Source organism: Neolamprologus multifasciatus, chromosome 19, assembly GCF_963576455.1.
Source record: "Neolamprologus multifasciatus chromosome 19, fNeoMul1.2, whole genome shotgun sequence".
NCBI classification, from domain to species: domain Eukaryota; kingdom Metazoa; phylum Chordata; class Actinopteri; order Cichliformes; family Cichlidae; genus Neolamprologus; species Neolamprologus multifasciatus.
This window is the reverse complement of record NC_140457.1, coordinates 24,675,580-24,693,601: the sequence shown is the minus strand read 5'-3', so window position 1 is coordinate 24,693,601 and position 18,022 is coordinate 24,675,580. Positions and strand designations below refer to the sequence as shown.

The 18,022-nt window shown below is 41.4% G+C and overlaps 1 protein-coding gene across 5 annotated transcripts in view; it reads right to left on the bottom strand.

The window, feature by feature from the left end:
* esr2b (estrogen receptor 2b) overlaps positions 1–18,022 on the bottom strand; it is a 48,568-nt gene that overhangs the window by 19,096 nt on the left and 11,450 nt on the right. For 4 of the 5 annotated variants that reach the window (XM_085144150.1, XM_085144148.1, XM_085144146.1 and 1 more), the window contains exons 2-5: positions 6,082–6,596; positions 2,498–2,697; positions 2,289–2,405; positions 1,417–1,773 (exon numbers count right to left, since the gene is read on the bottom strand). In XM_085144150.1, the coding sequence (XP_085000276.1) occupies positions 1,417–1,773; positions 2,289–2,405; positions 2,498–2,697; positions 6,082–6,512 (1,105 nt within the window). In that variant the 5' untranslated portion in view covers positions 6,513–6,596. Of the gene's footprint in view, positions 1–1,416; positions 1,774–2,288; positions 2,406–2,497; positions 2,698–6,081; positions 6,597–10,172; positions 12,128–18,022 lie in introns of those variants that run through there. The other variant, XM_085144149.1, reaches the window with a different exon arrangement.

The window sequence follows — 18,022 nt, the reverse complement described above, 5'->3', positions numbered from 1 at the left end:
GTTTCTACTTCAATCATGAAAACTGATCAGTGATCAGCTGATCGGCTCTCTTGTTTGTTTATCGCCCACTTTGCGCCAGAAAGAGGAAACCAGCGGAGGTCGCGCTAAACAACAGCAGCACGTTTAAGCTTGATCAGCTGTTGTTAGAATTTATTTAATATTAATCTCTAGTATCAGCTGATGTTTGCTGGAGCCACAGCTGCAAAAAAGCTGCTGGTCATGATATCGGTTTGGTGATCTGGTGAGAGGGAAACATGAAGATGAAACCAGGAGATGTCCTTACTGAATCATCAGAGCTGAACAGGTGATGGAGAAACAGGTTTACCTTTTAGGTGACATGAATGAGTTGAAGGGAAGTTATGAACTGTTTCTGAGAGACAGATAACACTGACACTAGCTGACAGCTGGTAACTGTGCAGGTGCGGATCTAGCAAAGTTTTGCCAGGGGGGCCAGGTAGGGCATTAACAGGGAGAGGGGGGCACAAAGAAATACTTTTCTTTCTTATTCTCATTTAAAATGTCTAGCTTTTAAAACATAATTATCTGAATCTTACAACAAACGATTGATAGATTGATGCATATATACCATCAAAACAGTGTACATCACTGTCACAACAGCGTTTGTTTTCATTCAAAGGCTTTATGATCTTTCCTATAATGGTGGCCCGGTCTCTAGTCAAAATGCCCAGGCCAATTTTCTGTCCCAGTCCAGCCCTGTATGCAGCTCATCTGCAGTCTGGTGTTACCTACATCTTCCTATTCAGAAGGCAGAATTTCCGAGTTCTGAGTACAATCGAAAGCACCACGACTGCAGTTTTTGTGTTGGATGTAAAAGCCGCACATGACGCTGTGACGTAGGCTAGAATCATGGCAGCGGTCAATGACGGTCCAGGCGTGGGATTTCTCTCGTGGAAATATGCACATTATCTTTTCCTTTCTATTGGTAGGTGGCACAGTGCACTTGTGGCAAGTAAGCAAGCTAGAAGACTGGCAAAGTTATGGAAGCAACACATTAACAAGAGAATTCTGAGTAAAACCAAAGTTACTTTCCCTAGTAACTAGTTACTTTGAAAGTAACGAGTAACTTGAAAGTAACTGAGTTACTTTTGATAGAAGTAACTAGTAATGTAACTAAGTTACAATTTTAAAGTAACTTACCCAACTGCTACAGCCACCCCAAACACACTATAAAAATCTCCATATTGCAAAAGATCACTACTGACAATTTCAGAATGGCAAATGAATCTTACAATATTGCAAAATAAAGAATGTAGAACATTTTTTAACACAAAATTCTTTGTAACAAAAAAGAAAAAATGTATGACTGAGTAGAATTTAAGAAAAGAAAAACATTTACTTAGCAGCACTTGTGTGAAAGAGTTACATACAGACTGAACTGAGTAGCTTGGATCTTACCAGGGATCTTCTTGGCCCAGCTGATCATGAGAACCAGTTCCTTGTCTGCCAGGTTGGTGAGGGTCATCATCATGCTGGTCTCAGTGAACGGCTTTTTCAGGTCCTCCATGAGGTAGATCTCTGGCGGCTCTGCCTCCATGATTCGGGAAATGAACTCCTCTGGGCTCATGGTTGAGTGGTGCGTGTGATTTGTGTGAGTGTGGACAGAGGTGTCCCCAGGTGTCCCCAGGTGAAGATGCCGTTGACCCCGAGGACCCATTCCAACCCTTACCAAACTCTGACCTGTCGTATCCCGAGGCTGGGGTCCACCGCGACGGTGTCGGGCACCACGAAAGCCACAACGTTCACGCCTCACCCCTGGTGAATGAAGACAACAGACAGTTGGCGAATTACCTGCAACTCCTTTACACTTCGTGTGAGAAAAAGCTCGTGCTTTATGCAATAGAAGGAAATATATGTTTTTAACAATCTAATAAGAACAAAAAAAACTGGATCTATCTGAGCATTAGCAGACACTACGACCAGTCTACTGATAAGAAGAGCAAAGGCATTTATAAACACAATACTTCATATGTCAAAGAGCAATCCCAGCTGCAGTTTAACACACCAAGGTTAGCCCAGAATCACAGAGCAGGCAACAGAATGGAATGTGCTGATCATAAGAAACACTAAAGGCCCAAAGAAACACTGTTACCTATTTACATGTGTCATAATTAAAAGTATTTAGATGATTCTTACAGTCAGTGGAAGGAAGACTTGTCCTGAGTGCTTTTCAAGAAAGCTCAAAAGGTCTAATGACCTATTAACTGACTCAATTTAAGACATGAAATCACGAAATATCCCAATTCTAATGAAGATGAGTAAAAACCCACCGCACTTCATCATGCCCACTTCATAGCATTTACGTAGCCGGCAGGCTTGGCAGCTTTTACGTCTGTTCTTGTCAATAGTGCACTGATTTGTGGCAGGGCAAATGTAATCATTGTGTCCTAATAAAAGAAGAAAACACAGACACAGTAATGGATTATTTCAGCTGATGAGAAGAAAAATTGTGAGTAAATATAAAGTAAAAAGCTCATACCTTGGATGCTTCTCTTGAAAAAAGCCTTGCAGCCCTCGCAGGACCACACACCGTAGTGATAGCCGGAGGCGTAGTCGTGGCACACGGCGCAGAAGTGCATGTCGGCTTTCCCTAGAGCAGATGAGCAGGATGAGGATTTCACTCCTTCCGCTCCTTCTTCAGATTTCTTTCCCAGCAGCTTGTTACAGCTGATGATGGAGCTGCAGAGGGGAAGCGAAGAATCGTTGAAAGGGACAGCTTGACATTAGAAATTTTAGCCCGTCATTCACCTGTCATTAGCTGTCCAACAGGTACTGTGTTGCTGAAAATGTCTCCATAACAGCATTTAAGTCAACTGGAAAAATCGGCATAAGAAAAATTTTCTGTTCTTATTTGGTGTCCATAGCAGGCGTCTAACTGGCTGTGGTTACAAGAGCAATGAACTTTGGTTACATACAGAACAATTATGATCTGTGAAATCTTTCTTTTTTATGGTGGCACTAGATTAGGCTCGTTTTGGGTTCCCCCTTTCCGAGGGCTGTACAACAAAGGAGGTTAAATTAGTTCCCGAGTTATGTTGAGCTTAAATTCAGATTTGTCACCATCACAGAGGTGGCTCGCTTTTAGCCGCGGTAACTTGGTCAAACACATGACCTGATCTGGAGAAGAGATTAAAGATCTGATTCAAAATCAGCTAGAAGTTGTGTGATGCAGGAAATGTGAAAAGTATTGCAACGTTTTTGGATATTTGTCACACTTGCATGTTTCACATTATTCAGTTATCTTTGTCTAATATTAGACAAATATAAGCTACAAAAAATGGTTTTTAAATGGCAATTTCATTTATTGAGGGAAGAAATCTAAACAAACCTCCCTAGCCCTATGTAAAAGTAATGAATGGAAAACAAAGTCCCATCTATCACTATAAAAAAGTTACAAAGCCATTTCTAGGACTTTGGGACTCCAGAGAACCACAATGAGACCCATTATCCACAAATGGAGAGAACTTGTAATGGTGGTCCAGATATGGCTGGCCTACCAAAATCATCCGAGTCATCCAGTAGTTCACAAAGCAACCCAGAACTGCAGTCCTTATTTGTCTCACTTAAGGCTAGTTTTCATGATTCAGCATCAAAAAAAGAGGCTGGGCAAAAATGGCATCCGTGAGTTTTAACGTCCTAGGACCTGGCGTCCACATATGTGGACATCACATTTTGGGTTATTTAGACCAAAATACTCAATTTTGCTCTGCAAGGGCCTGATATCCACTTACGAGGACATTATACTGCTACATTATACTGCTATTATACTGCTGTCATGAAACGCTGTGTGGCAGGCAGGAGATGAGGACTCAAAGTGCAGGACTCAAACTCAGGGGATGAACTCAAAATCACAGCTTTATTTGCTGGTCACAGAAAAACAAGCATACAAAGTAAACTAAGCTAAACTGGGAAACAATGAACTAAAACTCACAGGGAAATCCACACAGCAAGAGGGACGACACGACACTGACTCAGAGAAACACAGGGTTTAAATACACTGGGAAGTAACGAGGGGAATAAGACACATAAGGAGAGCAGAGCTCGGAGAAATCAGAACTGACGAGACAAGGGAGCAAAGTAGGATACACTCACATGAGACACAGACCTTCAAAGTAAAACAGGAATTAGCACAGACGCAAACTAGACTAGGGGAGACAGAGCAACTAAGAAACACAGAGAATAACAACAACAAAGAGACACAGAGGGGAGCTACTAAATACTCAGAGAACTAAACAGAATACAAGAAAACCAAACTAAGACACTAAAGAATAAGCTGGGACAACAAAGAGAACTAAGAACATAATACAAAAAACTCAGAGGCACAAGAAACTCAAAACACTGGGTCACTGACCCAGGACCGTGACACTGTTCTATCGAAATTTTAAACAAATATCCTCATTTGTGGCTCTCATTTTTCTTAGAAACAAAAATCAGGTAAAAAATAAATAAATCTGATATTCTTTGTTTTTATATTCATCAGGTCCCAATCAGCCCAAATATCAAAGAGAAATGAAAAATGCATGCCGTGGAAGAGCTCGGGTCTTAGGAGGTTAAGGCGAAACCCACAGTTGGACACTTCCCCGCCCTTATATTTGCCCAAATGTCATCTGGAGAGTGATGAGACAAAAGCTGAACTTTTTTGGAATATTTGGAAGGTAAATTTGACGTAAAATGAACACGAAAAATATACCGACAGTCAAACATGTTGGTGGTACTCTGATGGTTTGGGGCAGCTTTCTTGATTGGACCAGTTGCCGTAAGGGAGGGAACCATGAATTCTGCTCTCTACCATCATTGTGTCCTAAAGTTGAAGCACATTTGTAGCAGGACAACTGACAGGGACTAGAAAGACGAGCCATAGTTCTCTGATATTGGCTTCTCTTCTTTGAATGCAAAATTGACTTTAAAATACTTCTGCTCACATACAAGGGCTTGAATAATCAGGTGCACTCCTGTCTTTAAGACTTCATACTGACATATCAACCCAATAGCACACTTTGCTCTCAGACTACAGGCTTACTTGTGGTTCCTAGAACATTTAAAAGTAGAATGGTAGGCAAAGCCTTCAGCTTTCAGGCCCCTGTTTCTGTGAAACCAGTTCCCAGTTTCGATAAAGCTTATAGATAGGAGTAGTTTAGATGACCCTCAGCCCTCCCTTAGTTAAACTGCAATAGGTCTAGGCTGCTGGAGGGATGTACTGTTTCTTCTTTACTTACCAGTTGTTGATTCTGTGTGTCTTTATCTATGACTTTGCAGCTGTTATTAATATCTACTCACTTCCATAGCTTGTCTTTTGTTCTGTCTCCCTTGCCTAACCACCAACTGGTCGCAGCAGATGGCTGCCCATCCCTGAGGGTGATTCTGCCGGAGGTTTGTTCTTGTTAAAATGGAATTTATCTTTTTTTGGTCATAGGCGATTATTTGATCGTTGGGAACAATATGAGGGTTTTGGAGTGGCCTAGTCAAAGTCTGGACTTAAATCCGATTGAGGCAGAATGTGTGGCTGAATTAAAACAATTCTGCAAATAAGCAATGTGAAAGACTCACTGCCAGTTATCGCAAATGCTTAATTGCAGTTCTTCCCACCAAGGGTGGTACAACCAGTTGAGAGGTTAAGGGGGCAATTGCTTTTTTACATGGAATTTTATGTTTACTTTGCTTATCTTTGGTTAATATTAAAATTTGTTTCATGATCTCTGTGGCAAATAATACTATTTTTAGTGTCTAAAACTTGTGCAAAGTATGGCAAGTTACCAATAAGATGCTTTTTTCTAAAGCAAAGATCTGGCTCTTGTCCAAAAGCACACAATAGTAGCTTTCATTAATGGTTGCTGCTGCAAGTCTTTTGCCAAGTCTTTTGCCAAAAGCATGTCTCCCAGAGCTTCTAGAGATCTGTTGTCTGTCTCTATGTGACCCCCCTATACCCCAGCCCCCACCCTCAACCCTCACAAGGATAAGTAAAAGAGAATGGAAACTAGGTCTTTGAATGTTACTACCACTTAATCTAAATTTAACTGACACAAGAATATCTTTCATCAGTGCTTGTGTTGTCAGTAATCTTACCTGCTGGGGCTGATACTGTGAACTTTGGGATCCAACCAGGGTGCATGTGGGCTGGCTTCATTATAAACTAGAGGCTGAGTGCAGTGCAGAGTAAGTGAAGGTACATTGTGGTGAGTGTGAGAAGGCCAAAAGGCTGAGGGGCTGAGGGGAGGACACAGAGATGATGGACTGTCAGTGATGGGTGACCTGGTGTAGCTCAGCATGGAGGGGCTGTAGAAGGTCAAAGGTCCGTGCCCATGGTTATAGTCATGGTTACTGTCTGTGTATGGAGAGGGAATGCAGACGGTGTGGCTGTCCATGCCCACAGGAGGGCTGTACATAGCAGGCAGAAGTCCTGGGGAGCTCATCCTCTCTGTGGCTTTACTGGAGTCCACCTCCTCAAGCTGAAGGAGGGGTAACGGGTTAGCATCCAGGGCAGGGGAGGAGGTCATGTCAGGGGAATATACTGTATATGCTGTGAATGAATGATTTGATGCAGGGGGATATTCTATAGCATCTTCTCGAATGGCCGGGTCCTGTAGCAGAGAGGGAAGAAACTCTATATTAAAATAATTAACTGCTGCAAATTCTGAGCAAATACCAATATTTACAATATCGACCATAGCAGATTTTATTTTTATACCAAGGAATTTATTTTTTCAAATTATGTAGCTCAGAGTTTTTCAGTTCACCATCTTAGAACAAGTCCATATGTTCAGAATGCACTAACTCAGTCCCAGTTTGAAAACTGACAAGACATAATCATCTAATTTGGCAAAAGGCAGACAACAGTTAACAAAGTGAAAAAGGATGAGAAATAGGTTCAATTTTAAAAACATTCCCTAACTCGAGCGTGACCAAGACAGTAACTAGTCATCTATTTTGTCAACTGCTTTAAGGATCTGTCACCAGGGTGGCTTGCCCACTTACCTAACATGCATGTGCCAGTCTGCGACACAAAGCCTCATTACTGTGAAGCATACAAGCGATGCACTAGAATTATTCCTTAAGAATACTTAATCTGTATAGCACTAAATCACAGTTGCCTCAAAGTGCTTTATATTGTACGGTAAGTACTCTACAATAATACAGAGAAATTCCAACAATCAGACCAACCCCCTGTGAGCAAGCACTTTGGTGACAGTGGGAAGGAAAAACTCCATTTTAACAAGAAAACACCTCCAACACAACCTGGTTCTGGGAGGGGCAGCCATCTGCTGTGACTGTTTGGGGGTGAGGGGAGGAAAACAGGACAAAAAAAATGCTGTGAAAGAGAGTCAGGGAGGATAACGGAGGATTGAGGGTCACCAGATCCAGCCCTAATTATAAGCTTTGCAAAAAGGAAAGTCTTAAAGCCTAATCTTAAAAGTAGAGAGGGTGTCTGTCTCCTGAATCCAAGCTGGGAGCTTGCTCTACAGAAGAGTGGCTTGATAGCTGAAGGATCTGCCTCCCATACTACTTTGAAATTTCCTGGGAAACACGAGTAAGCCAACAATCTGAGACCTAAGTGCTGTATTGGGGTCATCATCAATATCTGGCTTCGTGGAATGATAAAGCTGGGTATCATCTACATAGCAGTGAAAATACATGCTATGCCTTGTAATTATACTGCCCAGGGTAAGGCTATATAGGAAGGATGTAACTTGTCCTAACACAGAACCCTGTTTAACTCTACAATTAACCAATTAACATATCCACTAAAGGGGTCAACATTCTTCACAACGCTCTTTTACAAAGAGCCATTTTTAGCCATTAGTCCTTTGGACATAAGGCTGAAACTTGCAACCTTCTTGTTCTCTCTTGTTTGTGCCGGTCCCTACTAAAGACAAGTAGCTCAATCAGCTAAGTCACTCTCCAACTTTTCTTTTTCTTCTCAGGGGGTGTCGCTCTTTGTTATGTGGGCGTGTCGCTCCTTATGGCATCCTCAGCACATGTTCCAGACATCTTAGGTGCTGTTTTTCAATGTGTTTTAGTGTTTCTTAAAAAATATTAGCTAATTTTAAATGCGACGCCAGAAACACATCTAGTGGTACACATTTAGGGGTGCTTAAAAAAATGTTTAAGAAACATTTAGCAGCTAATTAGCTTAACTGTGCAATCTGTGTGCAAGAAACAGGGCGCTTCTCTGAGCCTGGTTCTGATGGAGGTTTCTTCCTGGTAAAAGGGAGTTTTTCCTTGCTTATATGGGGTCATATGATTGTTGGCATTGTTTGTTGGGGATTTTTTGTATTATTGCAGAGTCTTTACCTTACAATATAAAGTAAGGCAACTGTTACAGTGATTTGGCCCTATAAATAGTATTGAATAGAATTGAACTGAACTGACTTGAATGAAATTTAAAGTCAATATTGGATGCCTGTGAACTTTGGACCCTCAGTTGCAGTCCTGGTTGCACCATTAAAAATCACTCCATGGTCTCAGGAACGCTTCCAGAAGTCACTGTCCAAGAGCACTGTGAACTTTGCTAGCAATAAATGCAGGTTAAAGCTCTATCATGCAAATTATAAGCCAAATGGGATCGAGAAATTAAACAGTAGCAAACTGTGCTGTGGTCAGACAAATTTTAATTTCTTCATGGAAAATATGGATACTCTGCCTCAATAATTCTGATGTGTTGTTGCCATCAAAATCTAAATGAGCCAATTGTTCTCTTAAAACGTCACATTTTCTCAGTTTAAATACTTAATGTTCTACTGTGAAGAAAATATGGGTGTATGAGATGCAAATCATTGCATTCTGTTTTTATTTAGATTTCACACAGCACGCTGACAGATGATGCCACAGCTTCATTTACCATTTCAAATAATTTCAGTAACACCCTGTAGCTTTTAGATAAAATAGCATCCCTGGATGAATATACAGGACAAAAATTGGTTTTCAAAGAAGTCAATTTCTAATGTAGTCAGCAAAATGTCTTTACATAGTCATACTGAAAACAATGAATAAAAGTAATAAATAGTGTAAGGAGGATGTTAAAGATGTGCAGCTCACCAAAATAAAATGTTCGTGTCTGCACTTCCATAAACCTCTACAACTGATATTGAATATGCATAGCTAACAAGAACCATGAACAAAACTAAAAAGACAACATTACTATTTCTATAATGAATGCACTGCATCTGAAACTTTAAAGCAGATGGGCTACAGCAGCAGAAGACCACACTGGTTACCAAACCCATCATCTAAGAACAGGAAGCTGAGGCTGCAATGCACACAGATCACCAAAATTGAAAGAAGATTGGAAAAAGGTTGCCTGGTCTAATTTATTCAGATGACAGGGTCAAAATTTGGCATAAACTATGCATCAAAGGTTGACACTAAGTTCACTGTACTCAGACATCTCAGTCAAAACATCTCAACATGAGGGCACTTTTATAATGTGGCAGAAGATGTAGTGGGAGATTCATGGACATCATGGATTTTTAACTGATAAACCTGCAGCAACTCAATGGTTCAGTGATGTCAATCTGGACAAGAATCTCAGCAGAAAGGTTCCAACACCTCAGTGAAGCTAAGAGAGGATCCAGCCCCTTTGGTCTGCTGAGTGCGTTGCTCTCTGGTAATATTAGTCTGCAAACCTGGAGCAGACACTGGGTGCCTGATTGTTGTGTTTGAAAGATAAAAACTAGACACATGTTTCATGGCTAAGTGAAAAAAATTAGTCTGCTAAAGTTTTACTTTTAACGAAGTAAAGTGCTCACTGGGACTCGAACGCTCTTACATGAGAAACACGAGATTCTGTTTTTTCTCGTTAGCGTGCAAAGAAAACAGTGGTTATCAAAAAAAGGCATTGTGGTGTAATTGGTTTAGATTGCACTACTCTGCCAAAATCACACAATACACAATAAGAAGGCCAAACGGCAACTATAACAACTCAAAGCAAAACACCCTGCATTAGTAGTTCAACTGCAGTGGCAGGCACATTACCCTACTAAGTAGCAGCTGAACTACTAATGCAGGGTGTTTTGCGTTGTTAGCTAACACCAACAACTGACATGTGTTAAACATTCCCACAGACTTTGTTACATGCTGCTTTTACTGAACATGTGTCTCTCTCTCTCACACACACACAGTTTATGGAGCCCAGTGAAATGATGTAACAGCTTACTTACTGTGCCGAAGGCGAAGAGACGAACCCAGTATTTATTAGCAGTGTGATTAAACCGTGAACATTTGTTACAGAGACAGAATATAAAAGCACAAAATGATCTGCCTGTTTGACCTCACTTGGCTTGCAAAACTGTGCCAGCAAACTATGCCAGCAAAGCCATCCACTGGTTAATCAGTGCCAGAATCAACAGCTCAGCAGCTGGTATCTCTGCACAGTCAATCGCACACACCATGAATGGCAAGTAGAAACATACAGCTGGCAGGTAAGAGGAGTGAGTACATCTAAGTACATTTGGAAACACTTTTTCAAGCCCTACATGCATCATGAAGTCCTAGGTGAGCAAAGAGTCTGAAAGTAGAGTAGTGCCGTGGCTATGGAGGTAGAGAAAAAGCAAAATATGGCAAAATTTAAGAAAAAGCTAAATATAATACAATGAATAACGCTTTATGTTTCAGATCTCTGTGTTCTCTTATGTTTCTGTTTTTAATTTGTTTTAAACGCTGCTCTATTTTCCACTTTGCTGCCACAATCCATGGCCTGGATAGTAAACATAGAGCTACATTTCACTCGCTTCACAGTGTCAGCTGAGACCAAAGGTCATAATAACATGCAAATGTATCTTGGACAAAAGGATAAATTATAAAACACAACAAAAATGTCTGCAGTTCAACGCTGTTACTGTGTACTAGTCAGTCAATGAACAGTCAATGTGTGTATAACGCAGGTCAGGTCAAAGTGGTCTTGAGCAAAAACCATGCACCCTGTATACGAACCTCACCTGTCACCTAATTCCCAGCCTGGGTCCTTCGAGCCCATCACAGTCACTTCCATTCACAAAAAATAAATACATCCCAGAAATACAGCCTTTGATTTTAACTAGTGGGTTTCACTGAACCCAAGTGGACACCATGAGTTGAAACCTATAGCTCTTAAGTCAGGTCAGATGTCCATACATACAGACACCTGCCTTGCTGCAGGTAGATGGTTAAGATAAACAGAGACAGTAATTATGTATTTTCCATAATATGTTAGTATTATTTATCATTTAGCTTTTAACATCCAATTTTAGAAGTGCATACAGGGCACTGTAAGTAATGTGTATGATGCTGAACATGATAATCGCCTGATCTGACGAGAAGAAGCAAATATCTGCTCATCGCTGACATCAGATCCGAAGACAGCTTACACAGTAACTGTAGCTGCTGTTTTAAGTTTGGTATTTTGGTTCAAATACATTTCATAAATTTTTACTAGCGGTTTAAATCAGGAAATCTCTCTTAGCTGTACTGCCAAGGAGCAGAGATATGAAGCTATCCCATATGGAAAAGATATAAATAAATCTTATAAAGTTTGTTTCTGTCTTGTGTGAAACTTGTATGAAAAGCATACAAGAGTGAAAACAGATATAAGATCCCTTGAAAAAGTATATAAATGAAACTTGTATGTTTTGGATACTTCCGAAAACAATATATGAAAGTAATGAGAAAGTGGCCACTTTCATGAGTAAATCATATAAGCCTTATACGATTCACTATATGAAGTAGGGCTGCCACGATTAGTCGACTAGTCACGATCAGTGTTGGTCAAGTTACTTGAAAAAAGTAATCAGTAATTAATTACTGATTACTTCCCCCAAAAAGTAATCCCGTTACTTTACTGATTACTTATTTTCAAAAGTAATTAATTACTTAGTTACTTAGTTACTTTTTAAAAACATGATTTACAACCTGAATAGGTGATAAAGCGATAGATCTTTCAGCCCAATTCTACTTTTTCTACATAATCCATCATACAAAATGTAATCAAATGGAAAAGTCTCTTTTTAAAACTTGTTTTGTTAGTTTTAATCTTTTAACTTTATGCATGAAGCAAAATTTTAATTATATGCACCATTCTCTGACTGGAAGAAATTAGTTTAACATTTAAACCTATTTTCTGCACATTCCAGCACACACACACACATTATATATATATATATATATATATATATATATATATATATATATATATATATATATGTGTGCCATATATATATATATGGCCATAACGGCAATGCTCAGTGGCTAGTGGATCTGAGGGCAGACCATAGCGACCTCCCTGAACAGGGTCCAGTAACCATCACAGTGGCAGATATCCAAGAAAGGGTCTCCAGTATGAAGAGTTGGACAGCACCAGGGCCCGACATGGTTCACGCCTACTGGCTAAAGAAGCTGACTGCACTCCACGAGCGTCTGGCAGCACAAATGAACCAGCTGCTAGTTAACGAGGGACACCCGGAATGGCTAACCGAAGGTCGGACGGTCCTGATCCCCAAGGACCCCAAGAAGGGACCAGTCCCCTCGAACTACCGACCAATAACCTGCCTCAGTACTACATGGAAGCTCCTGTCAGGCATCATATCGGCTAAGATGAACAGGCACATGGGTCAATACATGAGCGGGACACAGAAAGGAATTGGCAAGAATACGAGAGGCGCAAAACACCAGCTACTGGTAGACAGAACAGTCAGCCGAGACCGCAAGACCAGACTGACCAACCTGTGCACTGCCTGGATTGATTACAAGAAGGCCTATGACTCAATGCCCCACAGCTGGATACTGGAATGCCTAGAATTGTACAAGATCAATGGGACCCTAAGAGCCTTCATCAGGAACTCAATGGGGATGTGGCGTACAACACTAGAGGCCAATTCCAAGCCCATAGCACAAGTCACCATCAAGTGCGGGATCTACCAGGGAGATGCTCTGTCCCCACTGCTGTTCTGCATAGGCCTGAACCCCCCATTAACAAGACTGGCTACGGATACCGACTACAGAACGGAGCAGTTGTCAGCTACCTCCTGTACATGGATGACATCAAACTGTATGCCAAGAGTGAACGAGACATCGATTCACTGATCCACACTAGCAGGCTATACAGCAATGACATTGGAATGTTGTTCGGACTGGAGAAGTGTAGTCGGATGGTAACAAAGAGAGGGAAGGTAGTCAGAACTGAGGGGATTGAACTACCAGAAGGCAACATTGCAGACATAGAGGACAGTTACAAGTACCTGGGGATCCCGCAGGCGAATGGGAACCGTGAAGAGGCCGCTAGAAAAGCTGCAACCACCAAGTACCTGCAGAGGGTAAGGCAAGTCCTGAGGAGTCAGCTGAATGGTAAGAACAAGATCCGGGCCATCAACACCTACGCCCTGCCTGTGATCAGGTACCCTGCTGGGGTAATAGGCTGGCCAAAGGAGGAGATAGAAGCCACTGACATAAAGACAAGAAAGCTCCTTACCATGCATGGAGGGTTTCACCCCAAGTCCAGCACCCTGAGGCTGTACGCTAAGCGGAAGGAAGGGGACTGGTGAGTGTCAGCACCACAGTCCAGGATGAGACAACGAACATCCAAGAATACATTGGGAAGATGGCCCCAACTGACCAAGTGCTCAGTGAATACCTCAGGCAGCAGAAACCCAAGAAAGAGGAGGGAGACGAGGAACCATCATGGAAGGACAGGCCCCTGCACGGTATGTACCACCGGCAGATAGAGGAGGTGGCTGATATCCAGAAATCCTACCAGTGGCTGGACAAAGCTGGGCTGAAAGATAGCACAGAGGCACTAATCATGGCAGCACAAGAACAAGCTCTGAGTACAAGATCCATAGAGGCTGGGGTCTATCACACCAGGCAAGACCCCAGGTGCAGGCTGTGTAAAGATGCCCCAGAGACAATCCAGCACATAACAGCAGGGTGCAAGATGCTAGCAGGCAAGGCATACATGGAACGCCATAACCAAGTGGCCGGCATAGTGTACAGGAACATCTGTGCCGAGTATAACCTGGAAGTCCCGAGGTCAAAATGGGAAATGCCCCCAAGGGTGGTGGAGAATGACCGAGCTAAGATCCTGTGGGACTTCCAGATACAGACGGACAAAATGGTGGTGGCTAACCAACCGGACATAGTGGTAGTAGACAAACAGAAGAAGACGGCCGTAGTGATCGATGTAGCGGTTCCGAATGACAGCAACATCAGGAAGAAGGAACACGAGAAGCTCGAGAAATACCAAGGGCTCAGAGAAGAGCTCGAGAGGATGTGGAGGGTGAAGGTATCGGTGGTCCCCGTGGTAATCGGAGCACTAGGTGCGGTGACTCCCAAGCTAGGCGAGTGGCTCCAGCAGATCCCGGGAATAACATCGGAGATCTCTGTCCAGAAGAGCGCAGTCCTGGGAACAGCTAAGATACTGTGCAGGACCCTCAAGCTCCCAGGCCTCTGGTAGAGGACCCGAGCTTGAAGGATAAACCGCCCGCAGCGGCGTGCTGGGTGTTATATATATATATATATATATATATATATATATATATATATATATATTTTTTTTTTTTTTTTTTTTTTTTTTTTGTGTTTACATTCACTCTTTCAGATGCAAGTAAAACACAGCAGAAAATAAATAAAGTCAAAGACTAGCGGTCCTTTTGCTCTATTTTCACCTGTAAAGCAGGAGTAGAGTAGGCGGAGGTTTATCCTGGTGCAGGTGTGCCGCAGCGGTCAGTGGAAGGATACCGCAGTTTCTCTGTGAGTTTCTCATTACGTCGTAGCTACTCGGTGCTTGCTTGGAAGTTTAGGGGGTTTTTTTCGCTGTAAAAAGAAGTTTTCTTCCCACGCACAGCGGACACTAATGTTTTTGTCACTTTTTACGGAATCAAACTCAAAGTAAGGTCAGTACTTCCACGCTTTAAACGCTGTACGCTCATACTCTCTCCCGCACTCGATATATTATCCATTGTTGATCTGCACACAGCTGTTGTCACGAACATCACACTCGCTTACGTCACTGTCATGAGACATTCTCGCAAGAAAATCACGGTTTTAGTAACGCAGTAACGCAGCGTTCCTACGGGAAAGTAACAGTAACCTAATTACCGTTTTTGCAATAGTAATCCCTTACTTTACTCGTTACTTGAAAAAAGTAATCGGATTACATTGGACGTTTTACGTCCAATGGATGCATGATCTGAATAGTCGACTAATCGCAAAAATAATCGGTGACTAGTCGACTATCAAAATAATCGTTTGTGGCAGCCCTAATATGAAGTAGGCCACATCTTAAGCAAGTCTTTTATAAGTTTTTGCTATTTCTTTTCCATATGGGAACAGACGATAATGTGTGTTCTCTGACATCAGAATCACAATCAGGAATTTAATAATCCTTAAGGAAATTATGTAGGGATATGTTGCTAGCAGAGATGGGCAGTAACGTGTTACTGTAATCCGATTACTTTTTTCAAGCAATGAGTAAAGTAAGGGATTACTATTGCAAAAAAAGTAATTAGATTACTGTTACTTTCCCGTAAGCACGCTGCGTTACTGCGTTACTAAACTGTGATTTTGTTTGTGTCTCATAACAATGACGTATGAGCGCGCAACGTCCGTGGCAGCAACAGATGTGTGCAGATCAATAATGGATAATACGGAGTGTGGGAGAGAGTACAACCATGCAGCGTTTAAAGCGTGGAAGTACTGACATTACTTTGAGTTTGATTCTGTAAAAAGTGACAAAAACATTAGTGTGCGCTGTACACTCACACACTGTGTGGGAAGAAAACTTCTTTCTACAGCAAAAAATTGAACTTCAAACCTGAGCAAGCACCTAGCACGCCGCCACGGGAATGTGAAATTCACAGAGAAACCCACGGATCCCCCAACTGACATGACTGCTGCGGCACTGGGCAAACCTCCACCGGCCCCACTCCTGCTAAACAGGTGACAACAGACTTAAGAGGAACTGGACCTAGTGCTAGGGCTGCTCAATTAATCGAATTTTAATCTCGATTACGATCTGGGCTTTCAACGATCATTAAAAATGACTGAGCCGATTATTAGCCCCTCCCTCGTGCTTTACTCTCGCGCTGCTCCGTGTGGCAAATCGAGCGCACCTCTCTGCATTTTGAACATGTGTCACAACAATTAAGAGCAGCGGTCCCCAACCTTTTTTGCGCCACAGACCGGTTTATGCCCGACAATATTTTCATGGACCGGCCTTTAAGGTGTCGCGGATAAATACAACAAAATAAAACTAGTACCTGTACCGAAAAAAAGAAAATTTATTCATAACACACGTGAAAAGACCAAGGAAAACCGAGTAAACGATAAAAACGATAACAAAATAACGCTGAAAACCGATAAAAACCCTGAAAACCATACATTTCACACCTGAGCCTCAACTCTCGCGGCCCGGTACCAAACGACTCACGGACCGGTACCGGTCCAAGGCCCGGGGATTAGGGACCGCTGATTAAGAGGACCCGAGGGAAGCTCGGAAAGCTAAGCAGAAGTCATTTGGAGAGGAGAGTGACTGCTGTTGGTTGAAAAGAGGTAAAAAGAACTTCAGTGGTGTGGAAACATTATGGGTTCGCGGAGTCAGACGTGGATCAAGTAGACACAGTGTGTAAACTTTGCTACAGTGTCGTAGCTGCACCACAGAGCAACACTGCAAAGTTCACTAAACATAGATGTTCATTTATTTCTTATATTGCAAACATTTGCACTGTTATCAGTATTTGCACACTATTTTATATTATTTTTTGACAATCTTTAAAGTCATTATTCAATACATTGTTATTGTTAAATAAATATCGTCAAATAATCGAGATCTCAATTTCAGTGAAAATAATCGTGATTATCATTTTTGCCATAATCGAGCAGCCCTACCTAGTGCTGCTGAATCTTTGATTGTATTTATCTTTTGCTGTGTTTTCATTGCATCTATTTGAAAGAGTGAGTGTAAACACAAAAATTATTTCATTTTATATGCTGGAATATGCAGAAAATAGGTTTAAATGTTAAACAAATTTCTTCAAGTCAAAGACTGTTGGATATAATTAAATTTTTGCTTGATGCAATGTGCATCAAGTTTAAAGATTAAAACGAATAAAACAAGCTTTAAATTGATTCAGTTTTATATGACGGATTATGCATAAAAAATAGAATTGGGCTGAAAGGTCTGTTGCTTTATTATTCAGGTTATTCAGTAACTAATTACTTTTGAAAATAAGTAATCACTAAAGTACTTACTTTCTTGGAAAAGTAATCAGTAATTAGTAACTAATACCTTTTTCAAGTAAATTGACCATCACTGGTTGTCAGGAGTGGAATGTACATGACATGTACATCTGGCAACTTTTTGCTAACACGGTGCTAAAACGTATTAGTCCTGCATGCTTTTGTGGGCTCGCTGCTGAGTTCTTCTGCCCAAAGTGACCCAAAAATTACTTGAGTGTTGTTGTTGAGACTGCAGCTGGGTCATCTGCCTTCTGTCAACTGCAACTCCTATGACTTAACTGCTTTGGAGGACAAACTCAGCATTGTAGGACATGTTTGCTGTTAAAAAGTGATTTCGCGCTTTAGCACAAATATCAGCACATATTTTCACCAACACCAAGCAGCTTGATAGCACGTGAGGTACTTAAAGAACGTTTGGTGCTACTTGCAAGGAATTTTGAGAATTCTTTTGTTAGATTTGTAGTGCAGTTTACTCATATGCATAATTAAAGCGTTATTGCATCCATGAAATACGATTTGCAAGAGCTAAGCACGACCAGATCAAAGTTTATGGAACAAGCAGCAGGAATGGAATAGAAAATTAAACTGCTACAGAGATCAAACAGAAGATTCACAATTATAGTAAAGCTAACTGCCAACACTCTGCCTGACATTTCACATCTGAATATTTTCTCAGACTTGCCAAATTTAAACACACTGCTGCGCTCTAATTGATTGCAATTCTTCAGTATTTCTCAAAAAATGTTCTAACTAAATGACTTCACACTTAATTTAAAAGACAAAAAAAAGAGTATAAACAACTCAC